The sequence below is a fragment of the Entelurus aequoreus genome, linkage group LG03, assembly GCF_033978785.1.
Source record: "Entelurus aequoreus isolate RoL-2023_Sb linkage group LG03, RoL_Eaeq_v1.1, whole genome shotgun sequence".
Classification (NCBI taxonomy): Eukaryota; Metazoa; Chordata; class Actinopteri; order Syngnathiformes; family Syngnathidae; genus Entelurus; species Entelurus aequoreus.
Window position 1 is genome coordinate 30,012,238 of NC_084733.1, and position 27,683 is coordinate 30,039,920.

At 39.0% G+C, this 27,683-nt stretch overlaps 1 protein-coding gene across 3 annotated transcripts in view; it reads right to left on the minus strand.

The window, feature by feature from the left end:
• kidins220a (kinase D-interacting substrate 220a) overlaps positions 1 to 27,683 on the minus strand; it is a 102,135-nt gene that overhangs the window by 37,040 nt on the left and 37,412 nt on the right. For all 3 annotated transcript variants that reach the window (XM_062041586.1, XM_062041585.1, XM_062041584.1), the window contains exons 20-23: positions 25,024 to 25,261; positions 24,864 to 24,955; positions 18,195 to 18,339; positions 17,917 to 18,079 (exon numbers count right to left, since the gene is read on the minus strand). In XM_062041586.1, coding sequence (XP_061897570.1) covers positions 17,917 to 18,079; positions 18,195 to 18,339; positions 24,864 to 24,955; positions 25,024 to 25,261 — 638 coding nt within the window. The remainder of the gene's footprint in view (positions 1 to 17,916; positions 18,080 to 18,194; positions 18,340 to 24,863; positions 24,956 to 25,023; positions 25,262 to 27,683) is intronic.

Here is a 27,683-nt window from a genome sequence, read left to right on the forward strand (position 1 = left end):
CAACACACACAATCACTCAGCCCAAAAGACCGTTCACCTAACCCAAGGTTCATAAAGCTTATATATTTTAAAAAAGTTACGTACATACGCAAAAAAAAGCCAAAGCTGCATACTCACAGTAGCACGTCTGCGTCTTTGTCATCCAAATCAAAGTAATCCTGGTAAGAGTCTGTGTTGTCCCAGTTCTCTACAGGCGTCTGTGTATCCAAATCAAAAGTCCTCCTGGTTAGAGTCTCTGTTATCCGAGTTCTTCCATCTTGACTGCATCTTTCGGGAATGTAAACAAAGAAGCGCCGGCTGTGTACTGTTGTGGCTGACTACGTTCGAAAAATACGTCCATTTCGCACCGACAACTTTCTTCTTTGCTTGCTTGGCTTCCTTCTCCATAATGCAATGAACATGATTGAAACAGATTCACGAACACAGATGTCCAGAATACTGTGGAATTATGAAATGAAAACAGAGCTTTTTCGTATCGGCTTCAATGTGGAAGGCATACCCGTGTTCGCCGGGCTACGTCACACGCATACGTCATCCTCAGAGGCGTTTCGAACCGGAAGTTTAGCGGCAAATTTAAAATGTCACTTTATAAGTTAACCCGGCCGTATTGGCATGTGTTATAATGTTAAGATTTCATCATTGATATATAAACTATCAGACTGCGTGGTCGGTAGTAGTGGGTTTCAGTAGGCCTTTAACATGAGTATTTTGAGATAGAAAGAAGATTCTTAGAAATTCCGAAGTTCCCAATTCAAGTTCTGCATCAAGATAAATGTATAATTAAACATAGAGATCATCCATATCTAACCAGTTGGCGGCCATTTTGAATTTTCAATGAAAATGTTCCACTATCCAAAAGACATTTACCAAGTAGTATGAATGGTAAATAAGTCTGAAATATCATATTAAATCCATCATTCATAAGAAAACAGTTGTTGCTGGCGGACATTTTGAAAAATGGCTGCCATGGGCGCCATGTTGAAAATTCATGATGGCTCCACATCCAAATCTTTTGAAAATGCCTTTGGCTATAAGTGTACCAAATTTCATGCTTTTATCACAAAATGCACAATTCCTTTATATTTTGGAACTAACCTCTTGTACTAAGAAGCCTTCTCCGAACTTTTGCTTGCACTACAGTGTATGATTTGTTGGAGATATAGACCTCCACGCCAAATGACTTTTCCATGGTTGTGCATGAAATATTGGAGCAATAGTCATCCCTAAGTCAACTTGTATACCCTAAAATAACAGATTTATTTAAAGATTTGTGGGTTCTGTTTTTTTAGGGTGACTATATACAATATATAGTTTGGCCAATGGAAAGGGACACATTATAGGCGCCATATATGGACAACAAGATTGAAACACATGGTTTAGTCACCTACAGAAAGTGAAAATGAAAGAGTTCAATGGTGAGCCTTTGGTAATTCATCCAACAAGCATTTGTGAGGTTAGAGGCAAAAAATGTTACATTAGAATGTCTGGCTCAATATCCCAAAGGGCTAACAAATGATTCTATAGCAAACTCATTAAATCAAGCCCTGAAAGCATCACGTTGACTGAAGTTCCGAGCATTAATAGTCCAAGAGACAAAACCAAAATAAATTATGCATCATTAATTAAGAGATATATTTCTCTACTACACTATCAAGTGCGCTCAAGGCTTTCACTATCTTGCCATCTATTCAAAGGTCATCTCTGACCCTCTTACAACGCTGTGCTGCTATTTATAATCATCCTTGTGCCTTTAAGGGGTCCGAGCACAAAGAGACAGCAGCGTGCTCAGCGAAAATGCGCCGCACTGCAGAAATATCACAATATCAGGCAGTATTGGTGTCAAATTTAAATGTTAATCCAACTATTTATCTCTATGAGGAGCGAGTGATGAAGCAAAGGTCCATCAAGGAGGTGTGCAGGCTTTTATTGCATGAAAATGATTCAAAATGGAACAAAGCGTTTCTCTTGTTTCAGACCAATTAGACTAATCCGTCACCCACAGCCTACTTGCACAATGGAGGACTTTAGCTTGAAGGATTTCCGAGCAAAAGAATGCTGCAAGACCTTCTTTTCATTTACGCGCACAGACACAGAAACTTGCGACACACACAAACTTCTTCCATTGTCACCTGCACTCCTTAGCAATGTATGGCCTGTTTGGTGTTGGACATTTAAGCCTCTCAGTGGGGATTCAGTGGTTGTAGAGCGAGGGTACCACGACTGATTCATGCATTAGTCAGTGCTGCTTAATACCAGTGGGACGAAGGAATGACAATGCCTGAACAAAACATATCAACATGCACGGAAATAATCAGAAGGGTACTCTCATCGCTGTATAAATGAGTGTGAGGATCACAGGACACACAATTTTGTGTATGTTTAATACCAGGACATAGCTGGAAACACGAGCGGGTAGCAAGATAAGTGTGTCTTGCCTGCAGTCACGGTCTGGTGATGCATAAGGGCTGCTAGATTGCTGCAGTTTATTGGGAAAACATAAAATTCAACATGTACTGTGTGGTATTCTCAGGTGGGATGAAGGTGAAGGAACACAAGGTGTGTAATAACTTTGGGCACCTCACGATTCCATTCATGGGGTAAGGGGTTGAATTCAGAATCGATTCTCGATTCAACACGATTCTTGTCATCTATTATTTGGTATATCAATTATAATAAAACTTTTTCAAAACAGGTTACAGGTTACAAAAGCTAAAAAGCTGTTTTTTAGATTTATTTAAAAAAAATCACAGAATGTTAATCAATCTAATTAAGGAAAATAGAGCAAACCGAAATCTAACCCAATCCCAGCAGTACAATATTAAGAATATCAATTTTATAAAGCAATTGAGAAGACGTATAATACTTAAAAATAAAGGAAAACCAAATATGTATAAAAGCAACAATAATATCAATACTAGTTTAACAATTTTGGTCCAAAAATGTCTCTTTAAAAAAAAGAAAGATTAATTTTTAAATCTAGTCTCAACAATTATGAAGTGATCGGAATAAATAAAAATTGCAATTTTGATGTGAATTGATTTTTTTTAGCAGACCTACAAGATATCAACCTTTTATGTGAGGGCAGCCAAAGTTGAGAAACTATTAAATGCAAAAAAACAAACAACAGAGAAGGGTCCCACTACCCCACAACACATTGGATATTTGAAATCGTATTAAAAAGGTTTTCACATAAAGGGAATCATCCTCAAGAGCGATGGAGCGGCACTTTTATATCGGCACATAATTGCAACCAAATTACAATAATTAAAGTAATCCTGAAAGGAGAAAGTGTCATCTCAATGTTTCAGCACTTGAGATAAGTGTCTCTCTAATTAAGCCTGCATTGCCTGCTTACATATTCATTCTAAGTGCGATTAAAACAAAAAAAGTTTTGAAGTGTCCGACAAGTGTTTGGCTCTCAGCGAAAAATAACTTTTTAAAACTACTTTTAATTATTAACTGGGAAATGGATTGCTGGCCGGCTGTGTATTGTACTCAGTAGGAATAAAATGACAATTCAGTATATATTGGGAAACTCATTTGACACAAGCTTTTGTGAAATCTCAACATACACACAAAAAAAAATCTGTTATTTATGCTTTTTATTTGACTTTTAATCGAAACTAAATTCCAAAGTAAGAATCTCCCTCATCACAGGGTGTTGACAAAAAAAAGGACATAATAGATAGGAATAAACACTGGAGGTTTAGAGACATAAGGACTTAAATGTGTATAATATCATATAATGTATCTTTAACCTTTTTATACTGAATAATAAGTAAGTAAATATTAATACATATTATTAACAGTGGTTAACTTTTTTTACTCTTGCGTGATATCTTAATAAGTTGACATAGCTAAAGCGCACCTGTGATGTAACGCATTACACCCTGCATCGAGTTAATAGATTTTTTATTTTGCAAACGGTGGTTCACTTATTTTTACACTTGTGTGCAAAATTATAATGTTCAATTCCACTATTTCCAAAGAGATGAATAAGGTAGTCCTAAAACTGATTGTTTCCGGTATAAAAAGTACAGTTTAAGATAGGATAGTACATGTGGATTTTGCATTAATTTCAAAGGAATATTTCCCAAATAAAAACAACTAAATGATAAATAAGAAGCCTTTAGGACACAAGTGTCAAACTCAAAGCCCGGGGGCCAGATCTGGCCTTTAAAAGCCTGGAAATAATAGGTGTAAAGAAAGCACTTAATCTCTCTTACTTAAAGGCCTACTGAAACCCACTACTACCGACCACGCAGTCTGATAGTTTATATATCAATGATGAAATCTTAACATTGCAACACATGCCAATACAGCCGGGTTAACTTATAAAGTGCAATTTTAAATTTCCCGCGAAACTTCCGGTTGAAAACGTCTATGTATAATGACGTTTGCGCGTGACGTCAATGGTTGAAACGGAAGTATTCGGACACATTGTATCACAATACAAACAGCTCTGTTTTCATCGCAAAATTCCACAGTATTCTGGACATCTGTGTTGGTGAATCTTTTGCAATTTGTTTAATGAACAATGGAGACTGCAAAGAAGAAAGCTGTAGGTGGGATCGGTGTATTAGCGGCTGGCTGCAGCAACACAACCAGGAGGACTTTGACTTGGATAGCAGACGCGCTATCCGCCGATCACACGGATGATCGGGTGAAGTCCTTCGTCGCGCCGTCGATCGCTGGAACGCAGGTGAGCACGGGTGTTGATGAGCAGATGAGGGCTAGCGTAGGTGGAGCGCTAATGTTTTTATCATAGCTCTGACGAGGTACCGTAGCTAAGTTAGCTTCAATGGCGTCGTTAGCAACAGCATTGCTAGGCTTCGACAGACGGCACAGCATTAACCGTGTGGTTACAGGTCCAGTGTTTGGTTCGGTGTCTCCTGATAGTAGTATTGTTGATCTTCTGTCTATCCTTCCAGTCAGGGGCTTATTTCTTTTGTTTCTATCTGCATTTAAGCACGATGCTATCACGTTAGCTCCGTAGCTAAAGTGATTCGCCGATGTATTGTCGTGGAGATAAAAGTCACTGTGAATTATCATTTCGCGTTCTCTGCTCTCATTTTCAAGAGGATATAGTATCCGAGGTGGTTTAAAATACAAATCCATGATCCACAATAGAAAAAGGAGAAAGTGTGGAATCCAATGAGCCCTTTTACCTAAGTTACAGTCAGAGCGAAAAAAGATATGTCCTGCACTGCACTCTAGTCCTTCACTCTGACGTTCCTCATCCACGAATCTTTCATCCTGGCTCAAATTAATGGGGTAATCATCACTTTCATGGTCCGAATCGCTCTCGCTGCTGGTGTAAACAATGGGGAAATGTGAGGAGCCCTTCAACCTGCGACGTCACGCTACTTCCGGCAAGGCTTTTTTATCAGCGACCAAAAGTTGCAAACTTTATCATCGATGTTCTCTACTAAATCCTTTCAGCAAAAATATGGCAATATCGCGAAATGATCAAGTATGACACATAGAATGGATCTGCTATCCCCGTTTAAATAAAAAAAATTAATTTCAGTAGGCCTTTAATGTATTCATTATTTCAATTTTGACAGCGAATGTGCACGTACTTTCAAGGTTTAATATTATCCGATCATGCAACAAACAATATTATGTTGTCATATATTCCAAACTTTTTTTGTTAAAATAAAAACAAATGCTTAGATATCCGCTTGTCATCCTTAATTAATGATTTTAAAGCAAGTTATCCATTAGTTTGTATGTACAAACATACAAACATTAATTACATTAATAGTCATATATAATCATGGTTACAAGCGGACCCTCAGCCATAACTACGATGTGGCCCTCAATGAAAACGAGTTTGACACCCCTGCTTTATGCGGTGCTTTCGTGACAGAATGGAGCTTTATAGGTGGTTTGTTGTAAGAAAATATGTCAAATTTAGATACCTTGGCAGTAAGCTATGGTCATTTATGCAAACTATAGTTGGACTGTTACATATGTCAGTGTGTACTGGATATATCGAAACTACAACGAATCAAAAACAATACCAGGTAAAAGACAGCGTTTACACAGCCAACAACAAGATGACTTATGAACACGAATGCCTTTAATAATTTAGCCTGCAATGGCTGTGGTTCATCCCGGCTCTCTGCGCTTGTCCTTAACCTCACTTGACAGCAGTTTTGTTGCAGTCTTCCGCTTCCTTCGCTGTGTGAATGTTTGCTGCATGCAACCGGCATCTCAGCGTCTGATTAATTACAAGGCTTCTCTCAGGATTTGGGGGAGTGACATATGCTCTTGTAGTTGGTGAGAGAAGCAGTGTGTGTGTGTGTGTGTGTGTGTGCTGTAAGGTGTGACTTGATGAGGACATATGTTCAATTGCATTGGCGAAGAGAGTTTGCAAGTGTGCACTTTTACTCTAATTCGGATGTGAACATGTGGTCAAGTGTGCAGCATCCATTAGGTGTGTGTGTGGGTTAGTGTAGTGATAAGAATATTCAGGTGCGGCGCCAGAAACCCACTTCTGAGTGCAGCAGGGGCATCCTGGCACAGACAGGGCACCAGATGTCAGAGCAGGAACCCGCTCAGTGGACCAGTAGCACTTTTTTTTCCTGGTCGTCCAAGAATAACCTCACTGTGGGGACCACTCAATCTTCCCACATGCTTCATTGCGTCCAAATATTTTGATGAAATGTAGTAACTTTTTCTAATTTTTTTGTTGAAAATGTGAGGCTACAGCTTGCAAAGTAAGTAATTTAGTTGGAGCATGTGCTGGGAGGTACAGAGGTGACCATGTCGCTCAATTTTAATTTGCATGACGGTCTGTCACTGTCTGCTCCCTTGAGTTTGCAAGAACATCTCAATCCCTGATTGGCTCTTGGAGTCATCGGGACCAGCCAATTTTTGACAAATAAAACTCGATTATGAGTCCTCAACATAGTGTACAAAAATAATTTATATTATTCAAGTGAAGAAAAAAGGTTCTTTAGAGACACTTGAGGAGCATTTTGGCTCAGACAGCTCCAAGGGCATGACAGGCAGTTTGTTTGATTGACAGGACCTGGCAGTCCGTCAGTCACTGTGGAATGGACACAAGTGGACGTCTGTAGCTACAAGTCACGGGGGAAACTGGCTCCAAGAATAACACCTCCACTTAATGCGCCTCATTTAAAATGTGTAAGTTTCTCATCAGTTTATTGTGCTGTAGATAGACAGCAAATGAACTAACCTCGCTTAGTAGGGTTGCAAATGATGCACAAAACAGGTGAAGTTGGAAGAATACAGTACAGTATAAGTCTAAAAAGTATAAGTCTAAAAAAGACAGGTTGTCTTTTATCCTCCCAAAAAGCAGTCTTTGTTTTTGGTGTATTTCTTTTGTCAGAGTTACACATTTTAGGAAAAAAGTTGCCCTATTATGCATAAACAAAGGTCTATTGCAGGGGACGCTGCTTCTCATGAGTTTACCCAGAGTGTAGAGATTAATACAAGCAAACGAATATTTGGCGCCAAACATATTATTTTAAAAAAGTCAGTGCTTTTCTTCTTGTCACTCATATGCACCAGTGCCCTGGAGCAATGCAGCCATGACAAGACTGTTTCAAAGGTTAGGAAGGTCAGCAAACAGGGGAGGAGTTGTATTGTTAATTTTAAAGGGGACCAATTATGCAAAACTAACTTATCTTAAAGGAGCCATATGTAAGAATTTCATGTCAAGTCATCATTAAATGTAAAATTTGGTGAATTTACTGAGGATTTTGTTAAATTGAAAAAAAATAATTCTGTTATAAGTTAATACAGAGACACTTGTAAACGTGTTAGCATATTAGCTAATGCTAACGACACTGGTTTGATTACATTACGATAGCACGTATAAATGCATGAAAATAGTACCATCAAACGTGACGATTTAGAAATTGTGAATTGTTTTAATAATGTTGTAAAACTTACAAATGTTGCTTGGGGTGATGAATGAAGAAACCATACGAGTAAAAACGCTATGGACGACAGGAGGACGAAACAGCACTTATACTTCCGGTTCAAGGCACTAAACAGAAGGAAATACTGTAGACATTCAACCCAGCAGTGACCAAACTCATCCAAAAGATGGCACCATAGCACAAACAATAACACACCTTGTCAGGTCCTCTGTCGGTGCGCTATGAAACTATTTGTTGAATATAAAACATTATGGCCATTAGCAAAGAAAAATCCATAAATCAGCCCCACCATTTTATGAGCAGCGGGGTTCAAAGCGTAGGAAACAAGTAGTGGCTTATAGTCCGGAAAATACGGTAATTCTCCTCAAATGTACAGCACTTGCAAGGGTCTGGCTCCAATCACAGATGAGTGCAGAGCAGTGTTTTATTACGTCTGCCGACACGCAGACCACAATCATCTCTTGCTTGCCTTTTCTTCCTACCATTATTTCCCATATGATCAACCCCAATGATAATAAAGCAGGCTTTAGAACAGGTATTTTCAACTAAATTGCGTGTGTGCGTGGGTGCGTGGCAGCAGTGGACATAGCGTCTGCAACAAATTATCGGTTTATAAAATAAAGTGGTTGTTCAGGCCTGTTGCATAACAGTGATTCATCTAATTAATGCTAAATTGGGGGAGTCAAAATAATAATGTTTGTACATTCTGGAACACTGGAAAAGTGACTCATGAAAAAGATATAGAAATGCACATTTTAGCCTTAAATCTTAAGTAAAATCCGGAAGCTGCCCCTTCCCAGTCACACTAAGTTAACCTTCATGAGGGGTAAATGGCTAAATGTAATGTAATGACTCTAAACTACATGAAGGAAATCAACAGGAAAAGGTGTATTAACGGTCTTTTTGAAGCGGCAGGCCGCGTTAAGGCAATAACCATGAAGCGTTGAAAGAGGCTAGTTAGATTGTTGTCATTAAGGCTCTAATGGCAGCCAAACCTGGAGAAAAACGGACCCCTGAGAGGACGCAGAGTATGAAGACACGCAGGAGCACTGAACATGATAGTCACACGGCTGCGGGCTCAAATTCAATTAGTGTGTGATCAGACAAAACGGCAATACAAACAGGAATGCAAATGTGGCGGCTGCTCCAAAAAAACACTGCGCTTCATTTCAATTGTCAGTGGCGGTGTGCCGGGCGGACCACGAGCTTACTGGCTCACTGCTCGAGATACAGTTTGTTTATTTCCTCTATGCTCTTTGTGTAAGAGTGGGCCAAAATCTCCAAAAGACATCTTTACGACACACATCCTTCCTGCTACCTCGCATCAGTTTGTGTAGCCTTTCCCCGTCATTCTACCGTTAATGATGTCAAATTATTGAGGTTATAAACCGATTGCACATTCTCCATCAGATTAGAGAGGCTGTACTGGTCTACGCCTGCTGCAATAATTAGCGAACATTTCTCCCCACGCCCTTAAATGACACTACACAGACTTAAAAATAGCTTTATATTTGTTAAGCAATGTTTATTTATTAGGGGTGTAACGGTACACAAAAATCTTGATTCTGTACGTACTTCGGTTTAGAGGTCACGGTTCGGTTCATTTTCGGTATAGTAAGAAAACAACAAAATACAATTTTTTTGGTTATTTATTTACCAAATTTGCAAAATCTGCCAGCAAAAATATTTTTCTTAGTGGAATATTTGATGTGAAGTAATCAGAACCTTGAATAGGTCAATAATTCATAATAACATTGATTTTGATTCAATATTATGTTTTGAGCAATGACAGTTTGAAAGAAAAAAACAGCTTTGTTTTATTAGTCAACATTGCAACTTTTTCTAAATTACATTTAACCTTTAAGCTTTTTTATTTCACTTTTGTCATATTTTTGTCTATTTTAATAGTATTTTTAGAATGTGCCGTGGGCCTTTAAAACATTAGCTGTGGGCTGCAAATGGCCTCCTGGGCACACTTTTGACACCCCTGCTATAGATAATAAAAAATTTAATCTGATAAATAAATATTATGTCAGACCCACTCGACATCCATTGGGGGGGGCGGGGGGGGGTTACCCACATATGCGGTCCTCTCCAAGGTTTCTCATAGTCATTCACATTGACGTCCCACTGGGGTGAGTTTTCCTTGCCCGTATGTGGGCTCTGTATCGAGGATGTCGTTGTGGCTTGTACAGCCCTTTGAGACACTTGTGATTTAGGGCTATATAAATAAACATTGATTGATTGATTGAAATCTATGGATAAAAAGCAGAGCCTGGCGACGCATGTGCGTTTATCATAACTCTCTCGCTCTCTCTGTCTCTGCCTCTCCCTCACGAATGCTGCTGCGCGCACACCTCCACAATTTGTTTCGTCTTTAACCCCTTCTTAACCCTGAACGTACATTGAAAATACACGCAACCCTAATTCAAAATGCCGGACATTTGAGGCATTTAAGAAACTCCGCCCGGACAGCCCCGCAAAAGAGGACATGTCCGGTGAAAAGAGGACGTATGGTCAGTCTATCGTAGCCCGGTCGCTGCTAGCATGCAGTGTGTTGTGCCTCGGTGTGCATTGTTTACACAACGTGCGTTACGCTACTTAATATGTCCATGTGCAAACTCGTTCGGTACACCTCCGAACCGAACAGAAACCCCCGTACCGAAACAGTTCAATACAAATACACGTACCGTTACACCCCAATTATTTATATATTGTTTATTATTGTAACACCCTGGGATATCACACAGAGTCTCTGACATTACTGAGTGGATGTGTTTGTACCATATCAAATCATATTCAAGTACTGAATCTTAACATCATCATTATTTTCATCTCATCTCGACAGTGACTCAAGACAACCTCGTTTATCCTGTGTGGGAATTAGAAAATGGAGATGCTCCTCTCACAAGCTTGTAACGAGAAGAGGAGAAGAAGAGGACGAGTGGGCTGTGACTGAGATGCAGGGCGACAGTTGACCTATAAGGGCTGACTCACCCCCACGTTCACTTCACCACTAATATATTCACTTATTATCGCTCAGGGGAAGTGCAGCACTGCTATATAAGAATACTGAACTTGCTTAATGCGGTGCTCAAAAGTGTGTGTGTTTTTGTTTTAAGGTTAAAAACAATATTACTGTCTATGTGGTGTGTAATTACTATAAAAGGGCCTGATTTACTAAGATCCAAATACCACGTTTCAAACAGCGTGTGCAAACTATAAAAGTGCATGTAAAATTAGTGGGCGTGCTGCGTGTGATCCACTAAGAGTGCGTGTGCAATTGATAATTGGTGCAGACCGCCCTATTCAAATGAGTTTCTTGCGTGTACTACACAGCTCTCACCATGAATACATGTATTTATTGCACATTTGTGTTTTCATGCTCCTAAGTGTGGTGTTTTGCTATGTTTTGAAACATGCAGCAGACCATTATGTCCTACTTTTTATGGGCATTTTAGAAGCAGTCCTGCAGAGCATTTACAATGGAACCCACTTTTTTTTTAATCACATTTAGGTAATGAAAGATCCATTCATCCATTTTCTACCGCTTGTCCCTTTTGGGGTCGCGGGGGGTGCTGGAGCCTATCTCAGCTGCATTTGGGCAGAAGGCGGGGTACACTCTGGACAAGTCGCCACCTCATCACAGGGCCAACACAGATAGACAGACAACATTCACACTCACATTCACACACTAGGCCCAATTTAGTGTTGCCAATCAATCTATCCCCAGGTGCATGTTTTTGGAGGTGGGAGGAAGCCGGAGTACCCGGAGGGAACCCACGCAGTCACGAGGAGAACATGCAAAATCCACACAGAAAGATTTCGAGCCCGGGATTGAACTCAGGAAGATGCTGGCTCTAATTGTGAGCATGCCCTGGAATGTTCCAGATACAAGTACATGTATATTGCAATACGTCTTTTTCAAGTTTGCACATGTTTTAATACACACAAACTTTTAGTAGATCAGGCCCTTTATGCTATAAATGTTAGAATTCAATTTGTGATAATAAATGTTTTTTTATTACTTGCACTAAATCACATGATAAAAGTAAGGATATTTATTATAATAATACAGGGATAGACAATTATGTTTTATTGTTTTGTTTTTAATGTATGTTTTTATTGTTTTGTTTTTTAATGTATTATATTCTGTTTTTATATGTTTAAATGGATCTTAAGGTCTGCAATAAAGATTGATGATATGCTTGCTATAGTACTGCACTAAAAAAAATCTTGAAAGCCAAACAAGCGAACAACAACTGTTGACCTGAGCAATTAGACTTACTAGTAATGAGTGAAACGACACTGAAGCATCGATGCATCATTAAAAAGTGATACTGTGTCCCTCAATGCCTCCATGTGTGTCACTTTAATAAAAACGCATGTAACCGATACAACTGCTGTGAGGTTTGACTGTGAAGCGCCAAACTGTGTTTATCAGGAAGTGCTTCTTTCGGCTCACAAGTGACAGCTCGTACTAAAGGAAGTCAAAAAAGTGTGTGCCGCGTTTGATATAGATATTATTTGCCATCATCGATCTAAAAGGAATGAAGAAAAGGGAAAAATTCCGAAGTGTGGGATAATTTTGATGTTATCGCGCATTACGTAAATGGTAAATGGGTTATACTTGTATAGCGCTTTTCTACCTCCAAGGTACGGTACTCAAAGCGCTTTGACACTATTTCCACATTCACCCATTCACACACTGATGGCGAGAGCTGCCATGCCAGGCCGTAACCACGACTCATCAGGAGCAAGGGTTAAGTGTCTTGCCCAAGGACACAACGGATGTGACTAGGATGGCGGAAGACTGGGATCAAACCAGGAACCCTCGGGTTGCTGGCACGGCCGCTCTACCAACTAAGCCACGACGTCCTCCAAGGAAAAAGTTACTTTTTTGTTTAATATTTAGCTCAATGGCCAGAGCTGCAATTTTCATATTTCTTTGTGCATGGCCATTCATTGGAAAAAAACAATTATATTTGCTAACTATTAATTTTATTTGCAGGTCAAATGTAGTAACTTTATCATCCAGCAGATGGCACTATTTTTAAACAGCAGTAGTGCAATGTCAAAACAGCTAGTGAGTGTTCCACACACTCACTGGGGCGTCATTTACCAATCACTACTATTTACTATTTTTCATTTGGCTTTTATGTGATGGCAATGAGAACAAAGGGTGATGATAACCAAACAACCATAATTACAAATTGATTAATAAATTGTACAAACCAATTAAGTATCTCTTTAATACCAGCAATATTTATTCAGCGCCAATAGGTGACAGTATTGGCCTTTCATGACTTCCTGCCCCCATCTTTATCACATGATCATTACTTTATTCGAGCTTTATTTTACAGTGATTAACTTATCTTTAGACTTTTCTATTAATTAAATAATTGTGATAGCAACAGTTTGATACTTGAACAGATTGGATTCAGTTGAAATTATTTCCTCCGGGAAACAATTGGCAACCAGCGTCACAAAATTCTTTTGAGGTTGCACTGTGATAGAAAAATAAACTGACGGGATGATTATCTATCCAAATCAGTATACAGCCTTCCCACGCCTCATCAAAAATTAATTAAGATTTTTTTTTATCAAGCATATTATATGTATTTTAGCCCAAATTAAACATGTTAAACGCACACAAATGGCTAAATGAAATTTAAAAAATACCATTACTACAGTATTATTGACGACTAGATGAGACCTAAACAATCAGAGCGTGCTGTTTAGTATCTCATTTTTAGTATTTATTCCTATATAGGAATAAACAAGAATAAAGGTGACTTTTTTCATGTCTAGAGGGCTCTCATAATCTTAAAAACTATATTTAAAAGGGCCTAAACAAATGTTTTATGCTCTTGCTATAAATATATTCAAGTTATAATTAATAATTCCTACTTTGCGGAAATTAATTTACAACGGTCAGATATGCAACAAATTAACATTGATAAATGAGGGATTGGTTATAAATTAAGCCAACCCACACCACACATTCATCATATCTTTATTAAAATCCACTGCAGTGCGTGTTACTGGGATTAGAGCTAATATATCACTAAAATGAATTATTTGTACTACTTTTGTAGGCTTATTTGCATGTCTGAAAGTACATAATGTTACACAAAAAAAGTGATTTGACTCAAATAAAGAAATCTGAAGAGCCTCGCAAAAACACACACCAAAACCTCAGTCTTATCAATGGAAGATCTGTGCACGAGATAAGGCCTCAAGGCGAGGCCTGTTTAGAGATGTCATCATCATTAACGTCATTTTGGCCAACAGTGACAGAGCGACCATTTGGAAAAACAGCCAGTGATGAGGAATAAGAAGAAGACAGACACCGCTGCTGGTCAGAAACAGGAAGATGGTAACATTAGGCCTAATGAGCACACCCACGCTTTGATAAATGGCAGCTTTTTGTTGGACAGTCCATATCCAAATGTTTAATGGTTGTCTTTTTTTTTTTACATGCTACTCATGTTTACTTCCTACAACAATGTCACCACACAGACTGAAATAATCATTTCCATAAAAATGACAAAATGCATCATTTGCGGTAATCCTCTGGAAGCGAAAGTGAAAAGTGATGTTTTTTAAACAACTGATAAGGAGTTGATTTAATGAGGATGTGGTTCTCTGTGGATATAGAAGGCCTGTCTGTTGAACCTAGCTGGCTGAGCGGCTGACAGTAACCGCGTGTGACATGTCCCTGCCGCAGGAGTTGTAGGCGCTAGTGTATTGTGACAGAGTGCAACCTTTAAAGGCCAGCGACTGATGCACAACAGCGGCCAAACCCAGCGACAACCTCCGCCTAAGAGCATCTGGGGCCGCACAAACACAAAGATGTCATTGCCGTGGTGCGCGCACGCCGCACAATAGCGCTGATCCTTCCTTTGCTGCTTCAACAAAGACATCCCGGACTAATTTGACTGCTTTTCAGAAACCTTGTCAAGTCATTAATCTATCTTGCATACTTTAATAGAGTCATAATTTGACGCATCATAATGAAAAAACATACAAAATTTAGGAGCACGGAGCTGTGGGACTAATTGCTATTAGGGAGAGGATCTGGAAAAGAAAATCATTGACTGCCATCTGCTGGTCAAAGTGTTTCATGTCAATGAGGATGTTACCTCCTGAATTTAACAAAGAAGTGAAATGCAAGCCTTTTGTTGGCTGTGGTGATTAATACATTTTACCCAGTAACAAGAAATGTAATCCTTGCTGAAGCTTTCCAATATTTTATAAGTACATATATTAATGTTAAGGCTAAGCATGTGTAGTTAATAGCCATTTAAAATAATACAAAGCTCAATAATCTCAAACAACTATCCAAACAACCAGTTAAAAACTGGTTGCCATTTATTACGCACAGCAAAGGCAGCTATAATACTGTGGAACATACTGTAATTGATGACTGTAAGAATAGATTGTGAGAACATTGTCTGTCAAATAAATGCTGTTGGTGTTGTGTTTTAATAAAAAACTAAAAATTATTAATAAGTGCACATATCATTAAACCTAATCATTATACTTATGTTGGCAACATGTTTTGAATAAGGGTTCTGTTATAAAGGCTTTATGGATTATACTCGTATAGACATTTTTTAACATAAAAAATAACTACAGTTAACCTTTAATTGTCAACATTAGTTTGAGGCTCACTATTAGGCATTGTAAACCAATAGCACACTTACATGTTATAAGGGATGTAAAGCGTACCAAACTAGTTAATAAATCAATAAAATCAAATAAAACCCATTTATAAAACACTAATAAGGATACCCTTATTGTAAAATCAGTATATGTCTATGAGTGTTCTCATTAATCCAGGTCATTGTATTCTCAGGGGATTCTATCGATCGCAACTGGACTGTTCAGTTTTTTTATTGAAGACATTTGGCCTTCCACCCAAGCTCATGGACTTAGATTGGTCAAGTCTAGTTCTAGATTTGACCAATCTAAGGCCTCGTTTACACACCAAATCAGATTTTTTAGCACTCAACTGACATAGATTAGATGGTATTTTGCCAGTCCAAACGCTCCAAAGTGCATCAAATATGATCTTTTTGCATCAGATTCAGGCCACATCAGGAAGTCGTCCAAATTCTATTGGAATCTGATCTTTTTAAATTGGACTTCAGTCTAAATGCAATGCGACCTGAATGCAACCCGTATGTGACTTTTTTGTCATCTTTGGGCGAGCTACGTCACTCGTGTGCGCCAGGGAAGACGCAGTCGCCAGCGGAAGTGGATATTTCACCACAACATCCGGTTTCGGTGAGCAAAGTCTATTTAAGACTACCAATTTTTCGGTGCATCACTTGTCAATAGTGCACAAATAATAGGCGGTATGTAATATATGAATATATATTTTGAGTCCGAAGAAATATCAATTGTTGAAGGACCGGAATTGATGGTGCATTTGCTTACATGTGAGTTGAAATAAAAGCTCACGTACATCCACGCTGATGTCCGTGTCTCCTCTACTTAACAGCCATTAAAAGATTAGAACCCTCCCAAATATATTACACTATATACATACATTCATACATTATATTACTTTAATTGATTTTCACGTAAAAAAACACACATTTTTAAGGTGTGGCAAGTTTTATTTTATTTTGTAGTAGTAGCAACTTCCTCCCGGTCAACTTCCTTTGTTTTCACTTTATCGCACTGCGCATGCAACTGACGTTGAGGCCACATTGGGGCCACATTGGGGGCTGTGTGCGTTTACATTGGAGTTGAATAAAATCACATTTTACTTGCAGTGTAAACAGTAAGCGGAAAAAAAAACTGATTTAAAAAAATCTGATTTGGGCCACTTTGGTCTGCAGTGTAAACAGAGTCTAAGTCTATGAGCCCAGACTAAATTCAAGAGTTAAGACTAAATGAGTCCGGACTAGATCTGACCAATCAAAGTCACACTAGTCAAGACTAGATCTGATCAAACAAAATCTGAGAGCCCAGACTAGATCTGACAAGTCTAAGTTTATATAGTCCTGACTAGATCTGACTAATCAAAGTCTATCAGTCGGACTAGAAATGGCCAATCTAAGGCTATGAGCCTGGACTAGATCTGACCAATCTAAATCTAGGAGTCTGTACTAGATCTGATCAATCTAAGACTATGAACCTCGATTAGATCTGACCAATCGAAATCTATCCAGTTCGGACTAGATCTGACCAATCAAAGTCTGTGAATCGGGACTGGATCTGACCAAACTAAATCTATATAATCCGAACTAAATCTGACTACCGTAATCAAAGTCTGTGAGCACAGACTAGATCTGAACAATCTAAATCTATGAGTCCAGACTAGATCTGACCAATCTAAATCTATATAATTCGGACTACATCTGACCAATTCGGACTACATCTGACCAATCTAATCCGGACTAGATTTGACCAATCTAAATCTATAAATCAAGACCTAATCTGACCAATCTAAATCTATCTAGTCCGGATTTAATCTGACCAATCACAGTCTATGAGTGGGAATACATTTTACCAATCTAAATCTATGAGTCTGGACTAGATCTGAACAATCTAAAGCTATATAGTCTGGACTAGATCTGACCATGTCCCACTGGGAGGAGACCCCGCGGTAGGCCAAGGACCAGATGGGGGGATTACATCTCCTCTCTGGCCTGGAAACGCTTCGGGATTCCCCAGGAGGAAGTCGCTAATGTTGCTCTGGAGAGGGAAGTCTGGGGGTCTCTGCTGGAGCTGTTGTCCCCGCGACCCGATTCCGGATAAGCGGTTGAAGATGGATGGATAGATCTGACCAATCTACATCTGTGAGTCAGGACTAGCTCTGACCAAAATTAAGTCTATGAGCTCAGACAAACTGAACAGTCCAGTTACGAACCATTAAATACCCTGAGAATATAATCAGTATAATACACTTTCTTTCACTATGTTATCTTTTTGCTGATTGGCTAGATCAATTACATTGTTCATGCTCCTACATACTTCTTCTTACCTCTCATAGATGGTCTTAAGAGGGACCTGATCAGACACACCGTCAGTCTCTTCCAAAAAGAGGATGATCCATGACGTCCTATAAGGCCACTCCTCGGTCAGATTGATCCACGATGCCAGGCGATCCCAATTGAAGATGATCTGATTGGCTCGCAACAGACGGCCTGTTAGGAAAGATGGCAAACAAACATTAAAATCATAGTTAACTTTAGACTCAACCAGTTTCATGTTACGACAGTGATGAATGGCTTTATTAAAGCTGGTAAAGTATTGATTGACCTGTGATTGAAACTATATTGAGTAACCTCCTCATGGTCTGGGGGCTGATGTCACTGAACCAGTCCTCAGTCACCAGCAGCTTTGTCAAATCAAAGGACATCTGCCTGGTGATGGTTCTCTGCATGTGGCGGCGCCGGTATGTGTCCTTCAAAGATTTAGAAAAATAGTAATACATTTAAGATAAAAACACCAATTGGAAGGTGAAATATGTCAAATTTTCATCCAAAAAAAAAATCTACAGAGTAAAATAGACTTACTAAAACAGCTCAGATGTAATTACAATGCATGTATGATGGAAGACCTAAAATGACAATTGCTGAACTTTTCTTCCCACATTGGCAGAGGCAATAGAGCTTTCTGCATCATGACACAGCAGAGCAGGCTTCAAGGTCAACATGTGCTCTTTGGCCAAAACTTCAGCATACACACAATTTTGGACCTCAGTTGCAGCCTATTCATGCCCTATTCACCTTTTAAAAAATATATAAAGCCAAATTATAGTCATTTGAATGCAAAAAAAAAAATCACATCCTTTTCCAGCCAAGTAGAAATGACTGCAAGAAGAAAAAAAAAAATCAAAGAGCCACTGTCCAAAAGCAGAGCAGTCATGACATGACACACAAGCCAGCTATTGACACAGATCTACCAGGGAACATCTGTGATGATATCAGACAGCTGCCATGGTCATGAGCCAAGGCCAGGCTTTTTGGTGGACTTTGAAGTCGTAATACCACTCTTGTGACCTCTTTCTGGGATAGATGAAACATATGGCCACCGCTCAGTCAGGGTTCGGAAAGGTCCTAGTTAAAGATAGACATCCAGTATTCATGCTGTATATCCGCTTTGTAGATCGGCTACCATTTCATGGGTCACTCTATGGGAAATGTACATGAGTGTAAATAAATAACATGACCGCTCAGAAACAAATCTAAAATATATCAGTATATCCAAATTTTTGCATACATCAGAATTCAACCACCTTTTTTCGGGGCAAACAATACTAATCTAAAGTGACACTAAACTTCAAAAACGCATCCTGTAAGCATGTCATTTGTGACGATTTAGTGACCATCAAAAGAATAACTTTTAGCTTTTTTGTTGGGTTTTTGTGACACGTAAGTTGCACAAAAGGAGCAGTTTCAAAGGTTTTACAGAAAAAAGTGAGATGAAAACAAACAAAAAAATGTTCCGATCATGGTTTTATGCTGCCAAATTCGATAACGATCAGCCATGCGTGAGATCAGCCAATACCAATACCGATACCGATCACATGAGTTAACTGAAAATGTGTTTTTATTTGTATTTATATAGGTTTTATTATTGGGGAGCATTTTTAAATGTTTAAAAATATTAAAACAATATTCAAAGTATTTCCTTATTTTGTTTTGTTACATACAATTGTTTAAGTAAAACAAAGTCAATAGCACTCAATAACTAAACAAAAGTAAAAACTACTATTTATCATTCATATACTATAAATGATTTTTGCCCTCAAAGTCCTCCTATGTCAAGTGAATTATTCCCTGATTTTTTTTAAAATACGACAGATCTTGACAGACACTTAATGAGAGCTATCAAAGACTACTTTGGGACAAATTATGATCCAGAACCTAATATTTTTGAGCCTGACTATACGGAGGATGAGCTACAAGTTTTAGAAGCTATGGGCTAAACAGATCCAGCTATAGTGAAACACAAGCATCACGTAGCACTTTTACCAAGTGCTAAACAAGAAATACAAACTACAAACCTGATAAAACAATCACTTATTGTACAATATCTGCTCTCACTGGGATGACCGATGGGATGTTTATATTTTCCTATTTAGATAAAGAAGAAGAATAATCCACCCAGAGGTTAAACAAAAATAAGAAGACCCCAATTGAGTGTTTTTCATGTCTTTCTTGATATCGCTGGGTTTAAGTTGAATGTCAAAGTTTACCAAGTTTTCGGTTTATGGCCACAACCTTCTACTATCCAGGTGATATATTTCAAATTTTATGAAATAGAATGTACTGAAAAACAGAAAAACATGTGTTTTTGTCTTATATAGGGATTGTAAATGATAAGCAAAATTGGAAAAAGAAAGCGTTCCTCCGGTTAAAATTATTCAAACGCATTTATTTCCGTTTCCATAGAGATAAAAACACTTCCACTTCGGGCAACAAATGTGTTTTCCTACTTCCAGAAACAAACGCCTGTGTTGTAATCAATGAAGACGACTATTTTTGGACAAATGAGGATTCAAAACCTTATCTTTTGGAAGCTGAAATATAGGGAGGATGAACTGCTGCTAATTGAAGCAGGCAAGAATAAAGGGTGAAACGTTGGAGCAGGCGGAAGCCGAGAGAGTGAGGTTGGCGTGACTTGAGCCTAGCTATGCAGACAGAAATGTACTGAACTGGGAAAAAATGTCTCCGGCAAGCTGCACATTATACACAACTGTCCATCGAGTGAGTCACTATAATATTGATCATGATACACGCAGCACATCATGCTATTGTTAGTACAACTACATATACTGTTGCGCTAGCTGTGTACAAACAAAACATGAAATGTGAGCTAATACTCAGATACTGTAAAATGATTGTTCATGTTGTTCAGTCAGTACAGATTGGTGTCCTTTTGCATTGTGTTGTGCATTCCAAACTCAAATGCCATTCGGCTGCTGACGCAATAGCTAGCTTATCTCTTGCCGTAGCGAGCTTACGGCTAATGCCGTAACATGCCGTCCTAAGACGATGTGTTACTACGCTGGAAAAACAGTTCCTCAGTGTTCGCTCTTAGAATAACAATATCGCTACAGCTTGGTTATTATACAGGTTACGGAACGTAAATTAAGTATTGTTTTTGGTTATTGCATGCATTTTTAAAGTAACTTTGCGGCAGAATGGATTGCTCCCACCGAGAACGAGACGATTATTACAAATTAGAATGCAAAAAAACCCCAAAACTTTTGCCTTCTTGTCTCTCGTAAGGATTGTGAACGATACGCAAAATTCCAAAAAAAGCGTAGTTGCCCTTTAAACTTTTGTAATAATCACAAACATCAAGTGTGGAGAGAGAATGTTTTGCATACTACCCATCATGCTTTGTAGCGGATTAAGATGGGTGTAAATTTGAATTGGGCATGGTGCTTACACGTTTTTATAATGTCAACATAGTTCAGTGGGCAGGTGACTTTGTGTGGCACATTTATGCAAACTTGACATGTTAGTTTTTATTTGTTTGCACCATGGGCAGGAAAGGTTGTTTGGATAGTTACAGTATGTACAAATAGACACTGTGCTTATCATGCATTAATGTAATACACATTTGCATTATTGTAATACACATGATCATCGGCTGATAGTAGTCACAGTGGCCAGGAGAAGGAAGTAACTAAAAATGACGATATTAAAAAACGGTTTTGAGAAGTATTGCGGGTCGTAGTATAGACACCCCTGCTATACATGTAGTCTGCTTTTGGCCCACTACCAATTTTTTTTAGCCAAATGCGACCCCCATTAAAAAAACATTTGGAAACCCCTGCTCTTGACTGTTATTAATGTACTTATTAATTCCCTGTAAATATCTGCTTATTTTACGCTTCTTAAAGTTTAGTAAGCATTTATTTATTCTATTGTTTGCAGCTCACTTTGCTATTGACATGACTGCTCCTGGCTTGCTCTCAGTGTGTAACATGTTTAGCCTTGTCCTTCAGTGAGTGAAAGCCGAGCGGTCCGCTGGGACGCACCGCTGTCGGACCGGAGCCCGCCGTGCCACGCAGGAGCCGCCCGAAGCCCTGGTGACTTCGCTTGGTAATGATACTTGACATTGATATTTAAGATATTTAGAAATGCAAATAATTTGCAAAACGGAGGTGATTATTATTAACTTAGGGGAGCAGCTCAACACTGTGTATGGAGGTACACAGTTAGCTGCTAGCTTGTCAGCCAGGGGATTAAAAATACTTAGATATATTAGTAGCCAGAGAGGATCAGCGTCACTTCTAAAGAGAGACGGAACAGAGTCAAAGCATTGCTTGTGTGTAAAGTACTTTTTTCTCACTATATGCAATCCTGCATCTAACTCTCTGACTGTGGGATGCCATGTTGCTGTGTGAAAGCAGACACAGTTACAGAAATATTCTGCTTTGCGAGGCTAGAGTGATTATGGGAAAATCTGTTCCGGTTTTGATTTTGCATTTCTGCAGAATTTCTGTGTAAAAAAGACAAGTGACAATAACCATCACTCTTCATTTGTATACTGAAAATCTCCCCATTAATGATATCAAGTTGAAATGAAGATTGAAGATGAAATTCCCCTACTGACCTAATTTTAGCAGAAAGCATAACCTGCCAAGAGAATGAATGTCAGGATGCCCCTGGAATTAAATAGCTAACACAAGCATTTAACGATGCCAGATTAAAAAAAACTTTAAAAAAACATGGTCTGAACAAATGTTAAATAAACAAAAGAGTGGAAGCAGGGAGGAAGTGCATCCTTAGCTTAAATGTTTCGCAAAGGCCAGGAAGGCATCAGCGGCAGTCGCTTAGCCTCCTGCCAGCAGACCCGGTGCCAGTGTTTTGTCGCGGGGACCCACTGCTGCTCGGCCTTGTCATTAAACGGTGGCGACGCAGCAGGAAGGATAAACAGCCATTACATCAGTTACACCAGGAACCTTGGCTGCACACCCAGCACCCCGCAAGCTCTCTTACTCTCTCCATATCAGTGTGTTTCCCCCTGTCCACCGGCCTTCATGCTACCCGTCAATGCCAAGCGTGCAATGAGCGTCCTCTTCAGGAGGTGGCAGAAATGAGAACTCAGCAAGGGTCTCTAAAAGGTAGTAAATCCCACCCTCTGCAGGCCGCATGGACATACCGCTAAATGAGCACAATTAGTATAAAATAATCACACCTATACTGATTTATCTCCAATGGATGCCTGTTGTTTTTGAAATTCAGTTTAAGATTTTATTATTAGTTGTTTCTAATTCTCTCCATGTGCTGGCTCCACCATATTTGATTGTTTTACTTGTTTACCATAAGCAATGGTAACTCAACTTAGGAGAGTTTTGAGAAAAGAGCAAGATAAAGCGGATATTTATTGAAAAAAATCAAAAATCAAAAACATAAATGAGCGTGTCGCCAACTTGGAAAATCAATTTCAGTGTATTCTTGCTTGTCTGCACCATACTAAAGCACAATGAGTCTAACACCAGCTGAGAATGCTAAAATATTATCTAAACAGCGGATTAATAGCCATGAAACTATAGAGAAGCTGCTGTTGGTGTGTTTGACAGAGAAGCAGCTGCAAATCGATACCGTAAAAGTCCACTATCTAAGGTAAATGCTGTACATTTGTATTGCATTAATTCATTAAATACTGTTGTTAGCAGTTCAATCTATGGTATTGTTTTTGCACAATATTTCAGATGTAAAAGTTATTTTTTTCTTTTTAAAATATGTTACATATTAAAATTGTGTCTTTTTCGAGGGGCCTAGCATACATTGAATTGATTTCAATTCAATTTCAATATGTGACGATGATTTTTCTTCAGCATTTAATACAATACAGCCACATCTCTTAATAGAGAGGCTTGTGTCTAAATTTGAATTGTCTCACCAGCTTGTGCTATGGATTTTAGACTTTTTAACTGGCAGAGAGCAAAGAGTCTCTGTAAACGGCTGTCTCTCTGACTCTGTAACCATCTCCACAGGTTCACCCCAAGGATGCGTCCTTTCATCCTTACTTTTTATTATGTATACAGATGAATGCAGGAGTAGGCAGGAGGACAGCTATCTGATTAAATTCTCTGATGACACAGCACTGCTGTCCCTCCTCTATGGTTCACAATCAAAGCATGGACAGCGCCCTAACTGATTGGATCTCCTGGTGTGACTATAACATAAGAAGGTAATTTTTACCGCGTGCATCATACATAACAAAAAAGTTGCCATTGTTTCATCATATAAATAGTTGGGGACCTTTTTTAATGACCAGCTCAAGTTTGATGTGAACACAGATTATATAGTCAAGCGAGCACAACCGAGAATTAATTTTCTCAGGAAACTAAATTATTTCTCTGTCAGGCCTGTTATACTCTGTCGTTTTTATCAAGCATTTATTGACAGTCTTATGTGTTTTTCTTTTCATTGTTGGTTTACTGTCCTTCAGTTGAAGACCGAAACAGCCTGACTAGCATTGTTAAGTCTTGCTCTAAGATTGTCGGAGTAAAACTAAGCGACTTAAACTTATTCTGCGAACAGCAAATCCTCCGAAAAGCAAAGAGCATTATATCCTCCCCTGGCCATGTCTTTGCGGGTGAATTCTCTCTGTTGCCTTTAGGGTGACGTTATGCCCTTCTATTTGTAAAACAAATCGCTTTTCCAAATCATTCGTCCCCTCTGCACTCAGACTCTTAAACTTTCTTCAGAGTGTATTATTGTTGTACTGTTTATGTATTTACTGTTGTACTGTTTATGTATTTATTGACTATTTATTTATTGTGGGTCATATGTAGGCTTTGCGAACCACGACAACCTGCTGCTCGAAATGAATTGCCCCTTGAAGGATTAATAAAGTTGTTTGAATTGTATTAGAAGTGAAAGTAAAAATGTAACTTAGGTTTTACAATTAGGACGGTTTGACCATGAAACAGATTAATTGAACAGCTTGAACAGTTACCCTGCGGTTGAGTGCGTTCTTGCTGCCGAACTTGGCCTGATCTGGAGCCAAGCTATTCTGAGACATCTTCTTGTCGCCGTCATCGGTCCATCCTGAGGTAAAATGAGGAAGGTTGAGTTTCTTAACAGAACTCTTTGTATCAAGTTGTGTTTGGCCGTACCTTCGGCAGCCAAGCCGTCACCGTTGGTGGGCGCCGCCATGCAGAGCTTTTTGGCCGTGCTGAGGCCCCGGCTGTTGAGAAACACAGGCAGGTGGACGATGTTCCTCATGTAGTCGTGGCCGTTGATGTTGGAGTCTCTCAACACGCTGTTGAGGTTTTGGTTGATGGCTTTGATGATGATGTGGGGGTCGCTCGCAAAGATGGAGATAAAGGGGCCTTTGGAGAATAGAACTCGCACCTAGATATAGAAAGGAAGCATAGTAAGACCATAAAGAAGCCTTCCATCAGAATCAGAAGAGTTTTTATTGCCATTGTTTGTTTGAGAACAATCACCTATATGATTGACACGTGAGGCTGTAGGCAATTGCTGTTGTTATCATTATCTCCACTTGATAAAAGAAGCCGCATTTAAAGTATCATGAGTGGTCAGTGTGGTCGTTAGCTACTGTAATAATGGCTACTTTGTGTGATTTGTAAGTGGGTTTTTTTAGCCTTTTTAGTCAATGTGACTCTAAAGAAAGCAATGAACAAGTGATGTGTGGTTGGAAACCTTCACTTCCACCCCCCCACTCTGCCTCTGCTGCACGTCAAGAAGATTAACAGACAAGGTGAAGTGAAGTTATTTCGTTATTCCAAATCATTGTAGCAACTTGGCTGTTAAATTAGGGAGTTTTGTGATTTCAAACTGTGAGTGCACCACAGGACTAGTGACAGTGTGTGTGCGTGTAGGCGGGGCGGCTGGAAATGAGGACAGTTCAGCGAGTTGCTGTTGTTTTGACTTTGTTATTAAAGAAAGAGTTGATCCATCACCCCCTTTTTTATGTTTTTTTGATATACAGTATTGTACAGCGCTTTATATTTTATTCAAAGTGTACAAACATTTACTAAAAAAGCTGCAACAATATTCTATTTACATTTTGTGACATGAATATTAACCAAGTATTAGCAATATTGTTATCATAAGCGCTAACGTTAAGGACCTACATTTAGCGGCACATTGATCAGAGAGAGGCAACATTTTTATTGACATCATCAGCTGGTGAGCTCGTGAAAGTTTATTATAGATTATAAATCATGCTTCTCACCTTGATAGTAAAATGACGTGGACATAAACTGAGAAATTGGTAAACTTTGACAGCCAACTTAGACCCGGAGATGGCATCCCAGTGAGAGCAGACCCAGTACAGTAAGTGATGTTTTATGATGTTGGTTGGCTATGGTTCATTGATGGAAGTAATAGAATGTTTTTTTAAGTTATTTATAGGCAGAATAGAGCGACTCCCACAGGCTCCATTGTAAGCAGACTTTTGCTCACATGTATTTACAATGCATAAATACATTTGTCCTGCCACTAAATAACTTTAAAAATGCATCCAAAAACCACCACCAACACTTTATTTACGTTCCCTAACCTGTACAATGACTCCGCTGTAGCGACATTGTTATTGTAAGAGCGAACACTGAGGACCTCTATTTCCAGCGGGGTGACACATTGTCTTGGGACGGCATGCTAAGGCATCAGTCGTAAGCTAGCTACGGAAAAAGCTAGGCTAGCTTTTGCGTCAGCAGCTGAATCACTTTTGTGTTTGTAATGCACAACACAGTCTAATAGGACACAAATCTGTACTGACTGAATAACATGAACAATCATATTACAGTATCTCAGTCTGTAAGTTTCATGTTTTGTTTGTACACAGCTAGCTTGACAGTTTATGTACCGGTAGTTGTACTGACAATAGCATGGTGTGCTGCGTGTATCATGATATCAATATTATAGTGATTCACTCAATGGACAGTTGTCTGTTTGTTCCAGCTAGCCGGGGAAGTTTTTTCGAGTTGACTTTGGGTAAGCACGCCATATATGTTGACGTAGCTTGGCTCCAAGTCCCACGTTCATACCCGCAAGTCACCCCGATCTCACTCTCTCTGCTTTCTTCGTCTGCTCCAACAATTCACCCTTTCTTTGCGCTCGCTCCTAGAAGCAGCAGTTCATCCTCCATATATTCAGCTTCAAAAAGATAAGGTTGTGAATCCTCATTTGTCCAAAAATGGGTGTCTTTGTTGTGTGTAACTAAATCTGCCATGATTAGAATACACACAAGCGTTTGTTTCCGTAAGTAAGAACACACATTTGTTGCCAGAAGTAAACAATGTGCTGCTGTGGAAACAGTATTAAATGTGCTGAGGAAAGAAGTTCCGGTAACGCATTAAATGTCTGAAATACGGTAAATATTGAACATATTACATATTGTTATGAACGTGTCTGTTACTACATTATATATATATATATATGTATATATATATACACTTGCAGTGTGTATATAAAACGTTGATGGAGGGTTTAGAAGTTGTTTTAGTGGGCTTTGAAAGCTACAACGGTGACTCCTATTAGCTGCCTTTTGTGTGTTCTTGTCTCTCATAATGATCGTAAACGATAGGCAACGTTCCAAAAAAAGTGCAGTTCCCCTTTCAGGATGATCTACCTTTTTTATGTATTATATTTGTGTGAATTATGTGTGAATTAAAACCAGTGGGTAAAGTATCTTGCCTAAGGACACACCGGCAGTGACTAGTATGGCGGAAGCCGGGATCCAACCTGGAACCCTCAAGTTGCTGGCACGGCCACTCTACCAACCGAGCCACGCCACCTCATTTTGTTG